This window comes from Drosophila innubila (genome assembly GCF_004354385.1).
Source record: "Drosophila innubila isolate TH190305 chromosome 3R unlocalized genomic scaffold, UK_Dinn_1.0 2_E_3R, whole genome shotgun sequence".
Taxonomy (NCBI): domain Eukaryota; kingdom Metazoa; phylum Arthropoda; class Insecta; order Diptera; family Drosophilidae; genus Drosophila; species Drosophila innubila.
In genome coordinates, this window is record NW_022995380.1 from 11597179 (window position 1) to 11609430 (window position 12252).

Below are 12252 nucleotides of genomic sequence, written 5' to 3' on the forward strand. Positions count from 1 at the left end.
CTCTTTTTTAATATTTCTTAGTATTGAAGTTAGAATTTTTTAAATTTTTGCAGAATATTTGTTCAAGTTTTGTAGTATTTTTTATTTTTTTTATTTTTACTTTATTGCAAAGTTATTGCATTTTGCAATTTCTATTAACTAAAATTTAAATTCGACAACGTTTCTATCGTTTGTTACGATACACATATCGATATATGTAAGCACGAATACTCGATTGAAATTTGAATATATATCGACATATTTTCAGCGACACTCATCTCTGGCTACAATTCTGCCTATCGGCCAAAAAATACACAACAAAACAATCCAGAACTTGTGTTTTTTTTGACAATAATTAAGTGCGCCGCAAACATGTCGGTAACAATGCGGATTTTCACAGCATCGCGCAATGGTTAGTAAATAAGTTGCAGAACTTACAATAAGTGAAAGTCAACCGTTGTATTTAATGTAAATTGCATTGAATAAGGTTATGTAAGCTTATGTCATAGTATAACAAATCCGCAAATTTGTCAATATTGAATTGCCGTTTGATAAATCAATAACAATATGTATTGTGAACAGGTCAGCGCATGTTTAGCACTACTGGCGCTCGAATGCTGGCTGCCCAGAGGGCCGAACCGAAAGACATTGTGGAAGTGCCCAAGGGCTACGTTTATGTCAACAACAAGGAGCTGAGCATGGAAATGCAGGATATCACAGATCGTGCTGCATCTACAATGTTCTTTGGTGAGCTTTTCCGCGGCTTTGCCGTCACCTTGGCGCACATCTTCAAGGAGCCGGCAACAATCAATTACCCGTTTGAGAAGGGGCCACTCAGTCCGCGCTTCCGTGGCGAGCATGCCCTGCGCCGCTATCCAAGTGGTGAGGAGCGTTGCATTGCGTGCAAGCTGTGCGAGGCCATTTGTCCCGCTCAGGCCATCACCATTGAGGCCGAAGAGCGCGCCGATGGCAGCCGGCGTACAACACGCTACGATATTGACATGACCAAGTGCATCTATTGTGGATTCTGTCAGGTAAATACAAATCATATAATTTATGATAGGTGGTCAACTTCATTGTGTCTTATTTGTAGGAGGCTTGTCCCGTCGATGCGATTGTTGAAGGACCCAATTTTGAATTCTCGACAGAGACACACGAAGAATTGCTCTACAACAAGGAGAAGCTGTTGTGCAATGGCGATAAATGGGAGTCGGAGATTGCATCCAATCTGCAAGCCGATCATCTGTATCGTTAATTTTTATTGTACATATTAGAATTTTTGTTTAGAATGATTTTCCAATTAAATAATATCGTTGCCTGGATTACGTTACGTGAACACACACATTTACATGGTTGTTGTATTTCAAATAGATACATTGCCATACTTAAATAATACATTTCGATATTGGAATAATGCTTGTAACTTGTAAATTCCATTATTGACCTGGGCCCGCCAGGCTCTTCTCCATGAACTTCTTCTTGGCGAAGCAGGTCCACCACTTGTTTGGCTTGCCATCGTCTGTGCCAAATACTTTCTCCACTACACGATTACCGGTCTCGTGACGAAGCTGCAACAAATACTGACGCATAAGGTCGGAGTCTTGGGCAGATTGTGGTTTGGCGTAAACAGCGTTCAATGGAAAACCTGCGTCACCGGGTATATCAAACTTGGAAATGGCCAAGCTGTACATCTCCTGCTGACCCTGAGACTTGCTGGTGCAGCGTGTCAGCCGCTTCAGACATTCGGTGATGTAGAGCGTGATATAGATGAGCACACGGTCCACTTCCGACTGCAGTCAATGTATAAATCAAATTAATATTTTAATAATTGTAATATTTAATTTGGGACCCACCTTCACTTCGTATGTGCGAAAGAAAACGTTCGCTTTGAAGAAGTAAAGTGACTCATCAATGATGTCGCTGTCCACATTTGCACTTGGAGCTGGTCCTCGCACCTGCGTACGCAGTGGCAAAATGGCCATGTTACCAACTTGTTGGCGAAAGTCCTTGATTTGTGAGTGGTATGCCTGGAGAACATGTAAACAATAGATAAGAATTGAACAAGTGCTATGCTTGAGGTCTTGATTTCGACGAAAACCAAACCCATTAAAATTTAAGGCTTTTCAATCGTTCATTGATAATGGAAATAAGCCTAACTACTCACCGGCATGCTGAAACTTTAGTTAGCAATACTATAATTGTAGTTATTTATGTTATTAACAAACTATTTGTCTAAAAAAACACCCACTAAAAAATATTAATCAGTATTACGGTGTATGCAAACTTGTTTTTATAGTCATGTCGCAGCAAATAACAGGTTGGCAGGCTTCGATAAGTTGCAAATCGATAAGTTCAAAGTAGTATTTTTGTTGTCGATTACAGATATAATTCAAATGAGAAGAAGAAGCATACCGCGCAACAATTGAATCAATTTCAGAAGTTTGAAAAAAGGACTTGCCAGAATAATGAATCCACCGCGAGGTGGACGTGCACCATCTCGCTTTGTGCGCGGACGAGCCCGTGGCGGAGGTGGCTATCGTCCGTACTTCTACTTCCGACGAAATGGCCGTGTTATACCTGCAGGCGGTAATGGTCGGCCGACATCAGGACAGGACCCGGCTGCAGATTCTGCAACTGTAACTGCAACGGTGACTGCAAGACCTAGAGGCTGGAATAATTCCCGCTCCGGTGGCAATGCACGAGGCAAGCGTGCATCAAATGCTGTTGATTGTAGTTTTTTGCGTCCGGAATACTATGTTGCTCCTGAGGATGCGCAGCAGGTGCGCAGTCTACTCGTGGACAATCCCAGGGCATATCCAGGCTGGCGCTTGTACTTCCTGCGCGACGAATACGTTGCGGACAGTGAGCTGGCGAAACGCATTATCGCCGTGGAGGCGCACTTCCAACGTAACCCGGACGATTATTCTATTGCAAAGATCCGTCAATGTGGATTTTTCAAATTGTCGGCAAGCTGCATTCAGAACGATGAGCAACTGCAATTGGTGTGGCCAACGCTGTCCGAGGACATGTGTAGCAAGCCACTGCGCACCTTGTCCATCATCGGGCTGGCCATGCACACGGTTGTCGTCAACGATAGTCTGGATGCAGCTGACGAGGCGGCGACCAGTGTTTTACCCGTTGTCTCCACTAAAGATAAATATGTGCCCCTCAATGAGCCCACGCAAAAGATCTACGTGCGTCCCGAGGGCTTTGTGGCCGTGGAGCTGGTGAACAGCATTACCCAGGTCCGGGTGGACAGCCTGTTTGCTGTGCGCGGCATTGTGAGCAGCGTGGGTGAACCCACGTACAGCCTGGCATGGCATGCCTTCCGCTGCACTCGCTGCCAGACGGAACAGGCGCTGCGACAGCGCGGCAACTTCACGCCGCGTCCTTATCACTGTCTGAAGCCACGATGCGGCGCTAAGGATAATTTTCTAGCGCTACGCAGCTCGCCGTATACTCGACTCTTGGTGCGCCAGATCATACGTCTGGAGGAGTCCAGTCTGTCGCTGCTGACCGACTACGACAGCACACTGCCTGGTGAACTAGATATTGAGCTGCGACATGATCTGATCGATGCTGTGCACGTCGGACAGGAAATCGTTGTTACGGGCGTCTTAAAGCTTCGGGAACTCTGTGATAGCAGTGATTCAATGCCAACGACTTCCTCGTCGGCAGCAGGAGCATCAGTTGCTGGTGGGGATCTGCAGGCTTACTTGCGTGCTTGTAGCCTGCAGGACGCGCGTCACGTGAATCGGGAATTCAGCAAATTTGATCTGGAGGCCATTGCTATGATCAATTCGGAACCCAATAGCTTCAAGCTCCTGGTGCAATCATTGGCACCGGAGGTCCATGGCCATGAGCTGGCCAAGGCTGCCTGCTTGCTGTCACTGCTGGGCGGCACAAATGAAAGCTCCATCAATGTGCTACTCGTTGGCGATCCCGGCATTGGCAAATCCACAATGCTCCAAAACTGCGCACAGACAACGGAACGTGGCGCCTACATCAATGGTAAACGTGGCATCCAAGCGACCAATCAATTGGGCATCACATTCAGTGGACGCAATAAGCGTGTCATGGATGCAGGTGCTCTGCTTTTGGCCAACAGTACGGGCCATTGCCTTGTGGATGGTGTGGACAAGTTGGCCTCCAAGCAGACACTCCTCTTGCAGTGCATGCAAGGTGGACAACTGAACCTGCCACTGCCAGGATCCTTTGCCTCCTTTAGCACTCAACCCTCGATAATTGCGTGCGCCAATCCGCAACGTGGACAATACGATCAGGCGCGTTATTTGCTTCAAAACATACGCATCACACCGGCATTGCTCAAGGAATTCCATTTGGTCTATGTGCTGCTGGACAAGCCTTCAGCCACTCGTGATGTCTCCCTGACGGAGCATGTGCGTGCCCTCCATGCTGGCTCTAAAAAACGAGCCCAGATTGCAGCTCGCTTTGCTCTCAAGGCCAAGAAAAATGACTCAGTCTGCGAGGAAACCGTCAATAAGAGTCTCCCATCAGTGGATGAAAGGGATAGCATTATGGAGCAGGATTATGACTTGGACAAGCGATTGGAGCACAATCCATTAAAGTCAGAGGAACTGGATCTGCTGCCTCCCATATTAATTAAGAAATTCATTGCCTATGCCCGTCAAAATGTGAAACCAGAACTAAACAATGATGCCGCCAATGAGATCAAGTGGCATTTCCTGGAGCTGTGTCGTCGCAGCGAGGCGGAGCACGAGCAGAGCCAGATTGGATTGGGGTGAGTGTTAATTATAGATTCATTTATCTTATGATATTTGTTAACCTTTATTTAAGTTAAGTTACTTAAGCACATTAATTAACTACTAGAATAACTTTAGCATAAGTTAAATGTTTAGCATTTCCACTGATGACAATAGCTTAATCGCACATAAACAATGTTGATTAATTGCAGAAAATATAACTTTACAGCTTAAGGGCAAAACACTTTTAAATAAACTTCACTCAAGTTCACTCGTTTCGCTAGATTTGCAATAAATTGAAAGCAGAAGCTCAACGCTATTTTGATTGTTCCTTTAAACTGTTTTTTCTGTCGCTGTCAGCAGCTGCAATTCTCTTGCCAGATTAATCCAACGTTTAAGTAGCTAGCATAAGCACATGTCATCATCCTTAATAATAAAGCTTAAACTATCGCATCAGCTTGAGAAGCGAAGATACCGGCAACTCTACAAATATGGCCAAAACCAGGGAACCCAAATACGAGGCACACAACACGTAGAAAATGTAGGCAAACTGCAAAGATATTTAAAAAATAATTATTATTGTTGAACAACTACTGACCTTCTTTTGTCCCAATTGAATTTGTGAACTTACCATTGTGCCTGTACCAAAATAAATGGGATTCCGCACCGTGGACAGCGCTACGCGTGCCACCAGCAGATGGACTATGAAGGCGCCATAGGTGAGGCGACCCAGGATGCGAAAGATGGGCAGACTGGCAAATTTGCGTAGAACCCCTAGAAAAATATATAATTGGAAATCTTCTTATTTAACTCCAATCAGTATTACTTACATCCCACTTTGGCGGCCATGCCCAGAACAAATATGCCCAGACCAAATGCCCACAGATTGCGCTGAAGTCCCGCATAGATTGCACCCCATATTCTTGGGGTTTCGGCGTAGTAATGCTGATATATTGGATGAGCCGTAAAGAGCCAAAGAATGCCCAATGGGATCAGGCTGAACCAAAGAATTTGAAAGCCAATTCGCTCACGCAGCTTGTACTGGCTTTGAGACACCTGGTCGTAGGCCAAGGCGGCGAGAACTCCGCAGAAATATGAGCCGAAATTCATGTGAAACGATGTGTAGAACTCCGTAAACTGGCGATCTCCTATAAACGAATCCTTTTGGGTTCTGTGGATGGATTATCATTTTAGACTCACTCTACTAGTTACTTACTTAGCTACTTACTGTGGTGAGGGCAAGAAGATGGGGTAGTACTCCATAACGTAGGTCAACACAATGGGCAAAACCATAAAGATGCCCAGCACAAAGGCATAGAGCTGCTTGCTCCACTTCCCAAAACGATGTCCAAGAATCAATACCAATAAACTTAGAGCAAATGATTGTGTATCGGCTGCCAGATACCAACCTTGGAGCAGGCACTATAAATGGATCAAGTTGATCAACTGGAAACATTCTGAGCCAGGATTCGACTTACACGTTCATCGGTGCGCACAATATTGTTGATGAAGAGCAGATTGGTCCACCAGTTCTTGCGGCAGGCGAGCTGTTCCCGCTCGTAGATGTGTCGCCAGAGTGGACCACCGGCATTCTCAAAGTAAACGCCGCTCAGCAACAGCACAAAGGCATAGGGCAGCGTCAGGCGTATATATCGAAACACATTGAACTTGACAAAGAGACCGGCGTACTTGGTCACATTCCAAGTGCTCTTTTTGTGGTCGTCGTCCATATATGCACGGGTCACTGCCAGCCAGTTGATGGTGAGCAACAAACCGCTGATCACAAAGAACGTGACGGTTATCAGCGATCCAGAAATCAGCAGTGTTCCAGCAGGTGTATGTAATAATCTCTCCGGATCTTGGGGATTACTGATGGCTCCTTCATATATTACCCAATTGGTGTGCGCAAAGATCACCAAAAACATGGCAAAGAACTTGAAACAATCGAGAAAACGTAACTCGCGTCCGATCTTGCCATTCGGCTCCTGATTTAATCTATACCAATTTCGGGCTATCGACCAAGTGAGCAGCAGACGTGTAGCCAGACTTTGTGGAGGGGTCTTGTAATGATCGCGCTCCTTGAGCATTTTGTCATGACGGCGACGCTTCAAATGCAAGTCGATTAAGCTGCTTATACAGACCAAGGAGACGAGCGCACAGAGCACCACATAGAAGGTCATATTCCAGGCAATATCTGTTGAAAAAAAAAGAAAAAAAAATTGAAATCGGCTGAGTGTGACACTCCACTAAACACTGTTAAGCAAAAGCACAAAAGTGTCTGAGCAATAACAATTTAGAATAAAACTTTTATACAAAATAAGTGTAGTAGTATTTTTCTTTTGTGGAGGAATTTTGCTATTTAATGTCGTACACACACAAACATACCTTCTTCGATGACCTTGCCGGAAGTATCAGATGTATCACAATACTCGACAACGCTTTTGGCACGGACTCCATAACCTCGTCTCTCCAAGCGCCAGTTGATGCAGTCGTTACTTGGTCCATTGTAAAGCGCCCGATTGCCAGCCTCCATGGCAAACAGTTCCAGATAGACGTTCACCTGTAGAGAGCAATTAAAATGCATAATGAAATTGCTATCGAATTGGCCATTAAATGTCACAGCCTTGGCCTTCAATAGAAAATGCATCTTGAATGCTCCAATTTGAATATTTGCATCTGTTTATTTTGTGTTGCTTTTGTTTTGGCCACAATTAAAATCAACACGATCTGTCTTTTTGTGTAACTCACAAAATGTTCAAACCCATTTCGTTGACTATCTGCATCATCTGTTCCACCTACTGACATCAGTCAGTCAGTGGGTTTTCCTCGCTCGCATAATTTATGTATGCAGCGGACGCGCCTAAATTAAGCGACTTGCGTATTTCCGATTAGCTAGTTAAACCAACAGGGTAATTCAATAAGTAAAGAGGCTAGTATTTGAGTTGGTGAATTTCTGGACAATTTCTACACTTGTCTCCCAAGTTAAGACTCTCTAATATAGGAGCTGAGTCTGAGCTAAGCTTCAATCGAGTTGAATAAACTGTGAACCATTTGAAAACCTTTCCATTATTGTTTGTTAAAGGCGTACTTTAACTATGTTATGCAGTTTGCAACTTTCGTAACACCTCTGGTAACTAAAAGGTTGTGGTATATTCTAAGTTCACTTTAAAATATTTTTTGGATTATAAATAAATACTTATAATTAACATATGCTATGCTTTAAAAAAACTAAGCCCGATGTCTCGTTCAGTATCGTTTTATAGCTTTGATATTTAAAATAAATCTAAGTATATTTGATGTACATATTACTTTATAATCTTCACATGCAAAACTATGCCTTATATATTTGTAGCCTAATAATAAATGAGCTTTAATTTATATATTATTATAATTTGCTATTAAAGCTGGAGTTATTTTTCCAAGTATTTTTAAGTTCAATGTCCTCTTGCGTACGTTTAAAATAATTTTTGCTAATTTAAAAGAGTAACAGAAATTCGTTGAGTTCAAATGTAGCTATTCTTCTCTGTTTGTTTTCATTTCTTATTCGCATTTGTATTGGCTTTTATTGTTGTTAGCTTAAACATTTATATTTTTCATTCACCACTTTATTTTCGATCGTTTGGTTTTAGTTTTGTTTTATTTGTTGTTGTCGAAGATTTGGAAATCATTGTTTTTCTTTGAAGTGCAAGTTTTCGGTTAAGCAAAGGCGTTAAATTGAATTAAATTGTGTGCTATCTGTGAATGCATTGAAAAGCGAGTTTTAAATTTATTTTATGATCTGCGATTTTCATATAGTTGTGTTAATCAAATCTGACCAAGAATGCCATTGAGGCTTCAAAGCAAGGTGACGCACATAATTTGGGTGTTATCAATCATGTTATTAAATTATGAGGAAAACTGTGATACCCTTTTTGTGTTAGGTATCCTGTAAAATAATAAATATATATTTATAGCTAAAAAAAAAAAATAAAATTTGATTTCTCGAATTACAATAATGTTATATTGTATCGCAAAAGAAAAACTAATTTTTTAGTTAATTGAAAAAATATTTTTTTTTGTCATATTATTTTAGAAATCAAAGCCGTTCGTTGCAATCCCTTTTGTTAACAGATTCATTAAGGACAGGAAAATTGAAAGTACTTATGTAGTTACCTTGGGATTATCGGTTAGGATGCCAGCCTGCAATTGCTTCCTGATTTCAGGGTCTAGTGTCGCCAGCTCCGCCTCGCATTGGTGCATACAAAGTCCAAAGTAGAGATGACGATGATTAAAGTGATGTCTGTCATACTTGGAGATCTCTTCGATGGCACGCCAAGCAGGTGCTGTGTTATCTGGCTGGACATCGGCACGGACAAAGCAATAGGTCGCTGTCGTACCTTGAAACTCCTGCAGGCAGCGATCGTAGTCATCAAAATCGTAAAGCTGCGGCATCTCGTAGTACTGCGTCACTGATGTTGTTGTAATTTTGAAATGATACGAACAGTGAACATCATTAAGGAAGTCAACGGCATGACTCAGCGATCAGGAGAAGCCGCGAATAAAACAAGTTTCAATGCAATACAATTCTACATATTAGCCAAGAATATGCAACTTAAACTAGTCGTCGAATTGCCCAGGTGAAAGGAAACTCGTTCTCAGAATTAGTCTTAGGACACAAACTTGAACTTGAACTTGCCTCTGAAGTCCTTGAACTTATGCCAAAGAAATGGATGTTATTCACATTCCACATTCGCCAAAGTGTAAAAGTGTAAAAATTTCAGACAAATAATATCGCTTGATATTTGATTTGAAAGCTTCAAATTACTATGCAAATAGTGCAAAGTCATCTTGTTCCTGTCTCAAGTACTTAACTCAAGTTTTTCCTTTTTTCTCCCCCATTTTTGTATTTTGGCTGAGTGAATAATTTGTTAACGTTGATTTGCGATGATGTTTATGTTTATTTAATCATGTCAGCTGAAGCTTGTCGACCACTTTCAGAAGATGCGATAATTGATTAGAACTCAAAATCTATTGCGTTCATTTTGGGAATTAAACCAAAGAATGATGAAATGTTATTGTTGTCAAACACTTGTTGAAATCTTAAATGCAATTAAAATGCAAATTAATTTCATATATTTGTGTTACAAATTTGTCAAATCATCAAATGTTTATACAAAACTTCAAGTATCTGCGTCAATTCCATTGTCACTGCAGATAAATCATGTTCGAGAATAAAGAATCCCTAACAATTGCATTTTGTGTATTACGAGTATAAAATATAAATAATTCTTTCTTTTTAACTTTTTAAGTTAATGCTTTTACACAGAAAATCAAACATAGAAGATTCGATTTGTTCCTGTTATTTGTGATATAAGGGTATTATTTTCATATAATAGCTAAAGTTATAGCTATAGTTAGTTAACTAGAAGAAATTTAGCAATTTAGCATTTAAATTGATTTGCGCTTCATCTTAAAATATTGTGGGATTTATATCACAGGTGTAATTTTTGTAAAAAAAACTCCCAGGCATTACACAAGGCGTTCAAAATTTTAGTTTACTCTATTGTAATTAGAATCAATTGATGGTTTTGCCGTTCGTTAATTTTTTTATTATTAACAATAAGAATATAATCGAAACTAATCAACGAAATAAAATGAATACTTACTGTTCATCTGAAAACTTTGAACGGCTGCCAGGAGGAGCAGGCTCAAGAAAATGACAGCCTGTAGCTGCAACATATTTGCTTGCCCTTTTTAGCTGTACTCTCGGCTTAAATTTATTGCACTTTTTATTTATTGATTTTTTAACTCTGCGCCACTAAATCTCGCTGCTGGGCAACTAAAAATTTCATCAACGAAACCTGAGCAAAGCCGCTTCAATGCCACTGTTAGGAAATTGCGCTTGCTTTCAATGCACTTTTCCACAAGTCGATGGAAACACTGATTGAACCAAAGCGAAACCGAACAAAATCAAACCGAACCGTGCGCGCCAACGTGCGGGTCGAGAATGAAAATACAAATTGAAAATGAAAATGATGATGCGTGTGTGTAATGATGCTGGGCCCGTTTAAGCGTTGGGATCGTCTCAGAGTTCAGGTTCGCGGATAAGACAGTCAACTAGCCCAGCAAGCAACCAGTCGGTTGCCCTGTCGACAGCATTTCTCGTTATTGACGATTGTTGTGGATGATGTTTCAAAACTCTTCCGATCAAATGCGTTGGAACATGTTCGATGCGCCCACAAGCAGCTGATATATTGGACATTATTACTTACTGTGAAGTTGGCCATAACGTAATACTTACATGTTTTTAGACCTTAAGTATGGTAGGCTCATTATGACCATATTGGGGGCTGGGCTGGAAAAATTATAATATGTTCTGCAACCAAATATGTGCTTAAATTTTAATCAAGTTTTCATTAGATTACGCAGTAGCATGTGTATTTCTTACATCATTTAATAACAACAAACACAAACATGTTATTGTTTTTGTAAAGAATTTTAGTCGTATATCAGCCTGAGGCGCCTAAAAAATGTAAAATAACAGAATGCTTACAACATAATTAAAACAAATAATTGCTTACGAAAGAAAGCAAAAAGCAAACGAAAGACTTAAGCAACGAACTTCTTTTGCAGATTTATACTCTTATACACGTTTACTAGTATTCCATAGATGATTTGACCTTTTCCCTCAATCTTCTTTCAGACAATTGCTTGGCTTAATTAGCCTGTCGGAGGCACGTGCCCGCCTGGATTTGTCCAGCGTTGTGACGCCGCTGCACGTGCGCGATGTGATTGCTGTGCTTACTGAGAGCATAGCCCAGACCCGTCTTGGCGCTGGCCATGCAGATGCCCCGAGCAGTTCCGGCAAGAGCTCGCAGCTCCAGAGTTTTGTTAAATTGATGCAAATGCGATCGGCTGCTTTGGGCCGTCGCATCTTTGAGTACGAGGAGCTCAAGGAGATAGGAACGCGAGCGGGAATCATGACGGGCATCGCGAAGCTGGTCGAAATTGCTAACATGGGCGGCTATTTGCTTAAGAAGGGTGTAAACATGTACGAAGTTGTTCCAGACTGAGCAAATTGATTTGCAAATATTTGACCAAAGCTCGCGGTAAAAGTAATGCATTGACTTTTGCCCAGTTATACAGTGCTTTCAAATCAGTTCAGGCTTTAAACAGCTCAAAATTTAGTTAAAAACTACACCTTCTGTTACCACTATATAAATATTTACAAAATAATCGCTTTGAAAACAATCACGTATACACGGTTTACTTTCTTACGTAGTTCGAGGGCCGTATTAAGAGAATGAAATTGATCATCAAGATATTAAGCAGTTAAGAAAATTTAAATCCGCGAACCAAGCCTGCCAACCCGTTTTTTCTGCGACATGACGATTAAAACAAGTTGGCTGCACTGCTACAACATTTGTAAATCGCAATTTCAGCTATTTTTCGGATCCTTTCCAGCCAGAAACTGCTTAAAGCTGGGTAAATGGTAAATCCTGGCGTTTATAAATACAATAAAGTAATATTATAATAATCATGTAAAATAAATTTAATTAAACTATTTACA

General features: G+C 41.2%; 4 protein-coding genes across 4 annotated transcripts; 2 read left to right on the plus strand and 2 right to left on the minus strand.

Annotated features, from left to right (window-relative positions):
• The first annotated feature begins 232 nt into the window (after window positions 1–232).
• LOC117790418 (NADH-quinone oxidoreductase subunit I) lies at window positions 233–1321 on the plus strand. Its single transcript, XM_034629867.1, has 3 exons — window positions 233–391; window positions 562–1013; window positions 1073–1321. The coding sequence occupies exons 1-3, from the start codon at window positions 352–354 to the stop codon at window positions 1232–1234; spliced, it is 654 nt and encodes a 217-aa protein (XP_034485758.1). The 5' UTR covers window positions 233–351; the 3' UTR covers window positions 1235–1321.
• LOC117790419 (actin-related protein 2/3 complex subunit 3) lies at window positions 1302–2272 on the minus strand. The gene is made up of 3 exons (XM_034629868.1): window positions 2144–2272; window positions 1833–2006; window positions 1302–1769 (listed from the first exon to the last, which is right to left on the minus strand). Exons 1-3 carry the CDS (start codon window positions 2147–2149, stop codon window positions 1416–1418), a joined length of 534 nt encoding a protein of 177 aa, XP_034485759.1. The 5' UTR covers window positions 2150–2272; the 3' UTR covers window positions 1302–1415.
• A 172-nt stretch (window positions 2273–2444) lies between these two features.
• Window positions 2445–12248, plus strand: LOC117790441 (DNA replication licensing factor REC). The gene is made up of 3 exons (XM_034629893.1): window positions 2445–3624; window positions 3658–4741; window positions 11386–12248. The coding sequence occupies exons 1-3, from the start codon at window positions 2445–2447 to the stop codon at window positions 11753–11755; spliced, it is 2634 nt and encodes an 877-aa protein (XP_034485784.1). The 3' UTR covers window positions 11756–12248.
• LOC117790442 (nose resistant to fluoxetine protein 6) lies at window positions 4764–10674 on the minus strand. The gene is made up of 8 exons (XM_034629894.1): window positions 10349–10674; window positions 8856–9151; window positions 7089–7263; window positions 6182–6897; window positions 5932–6125; window positions 5534–5874; window positions 5335–5477; window positions 4764–5253 (listed from the first exon to the last, which is right to left on the minus strand). Exons 1-8 carry the CDS (start codon window positions 10419–10421, stop codon window positions 5149–5151), a joined length of 2043 nt encoding a protein of 680 aa, XP_034485785.1. The 5' UTR covers window positions 10422–10674; the 3' UTR covers window positions 4764–5148.
• Window positions 12249–12252: the final 4 nt, after the last annotated feature.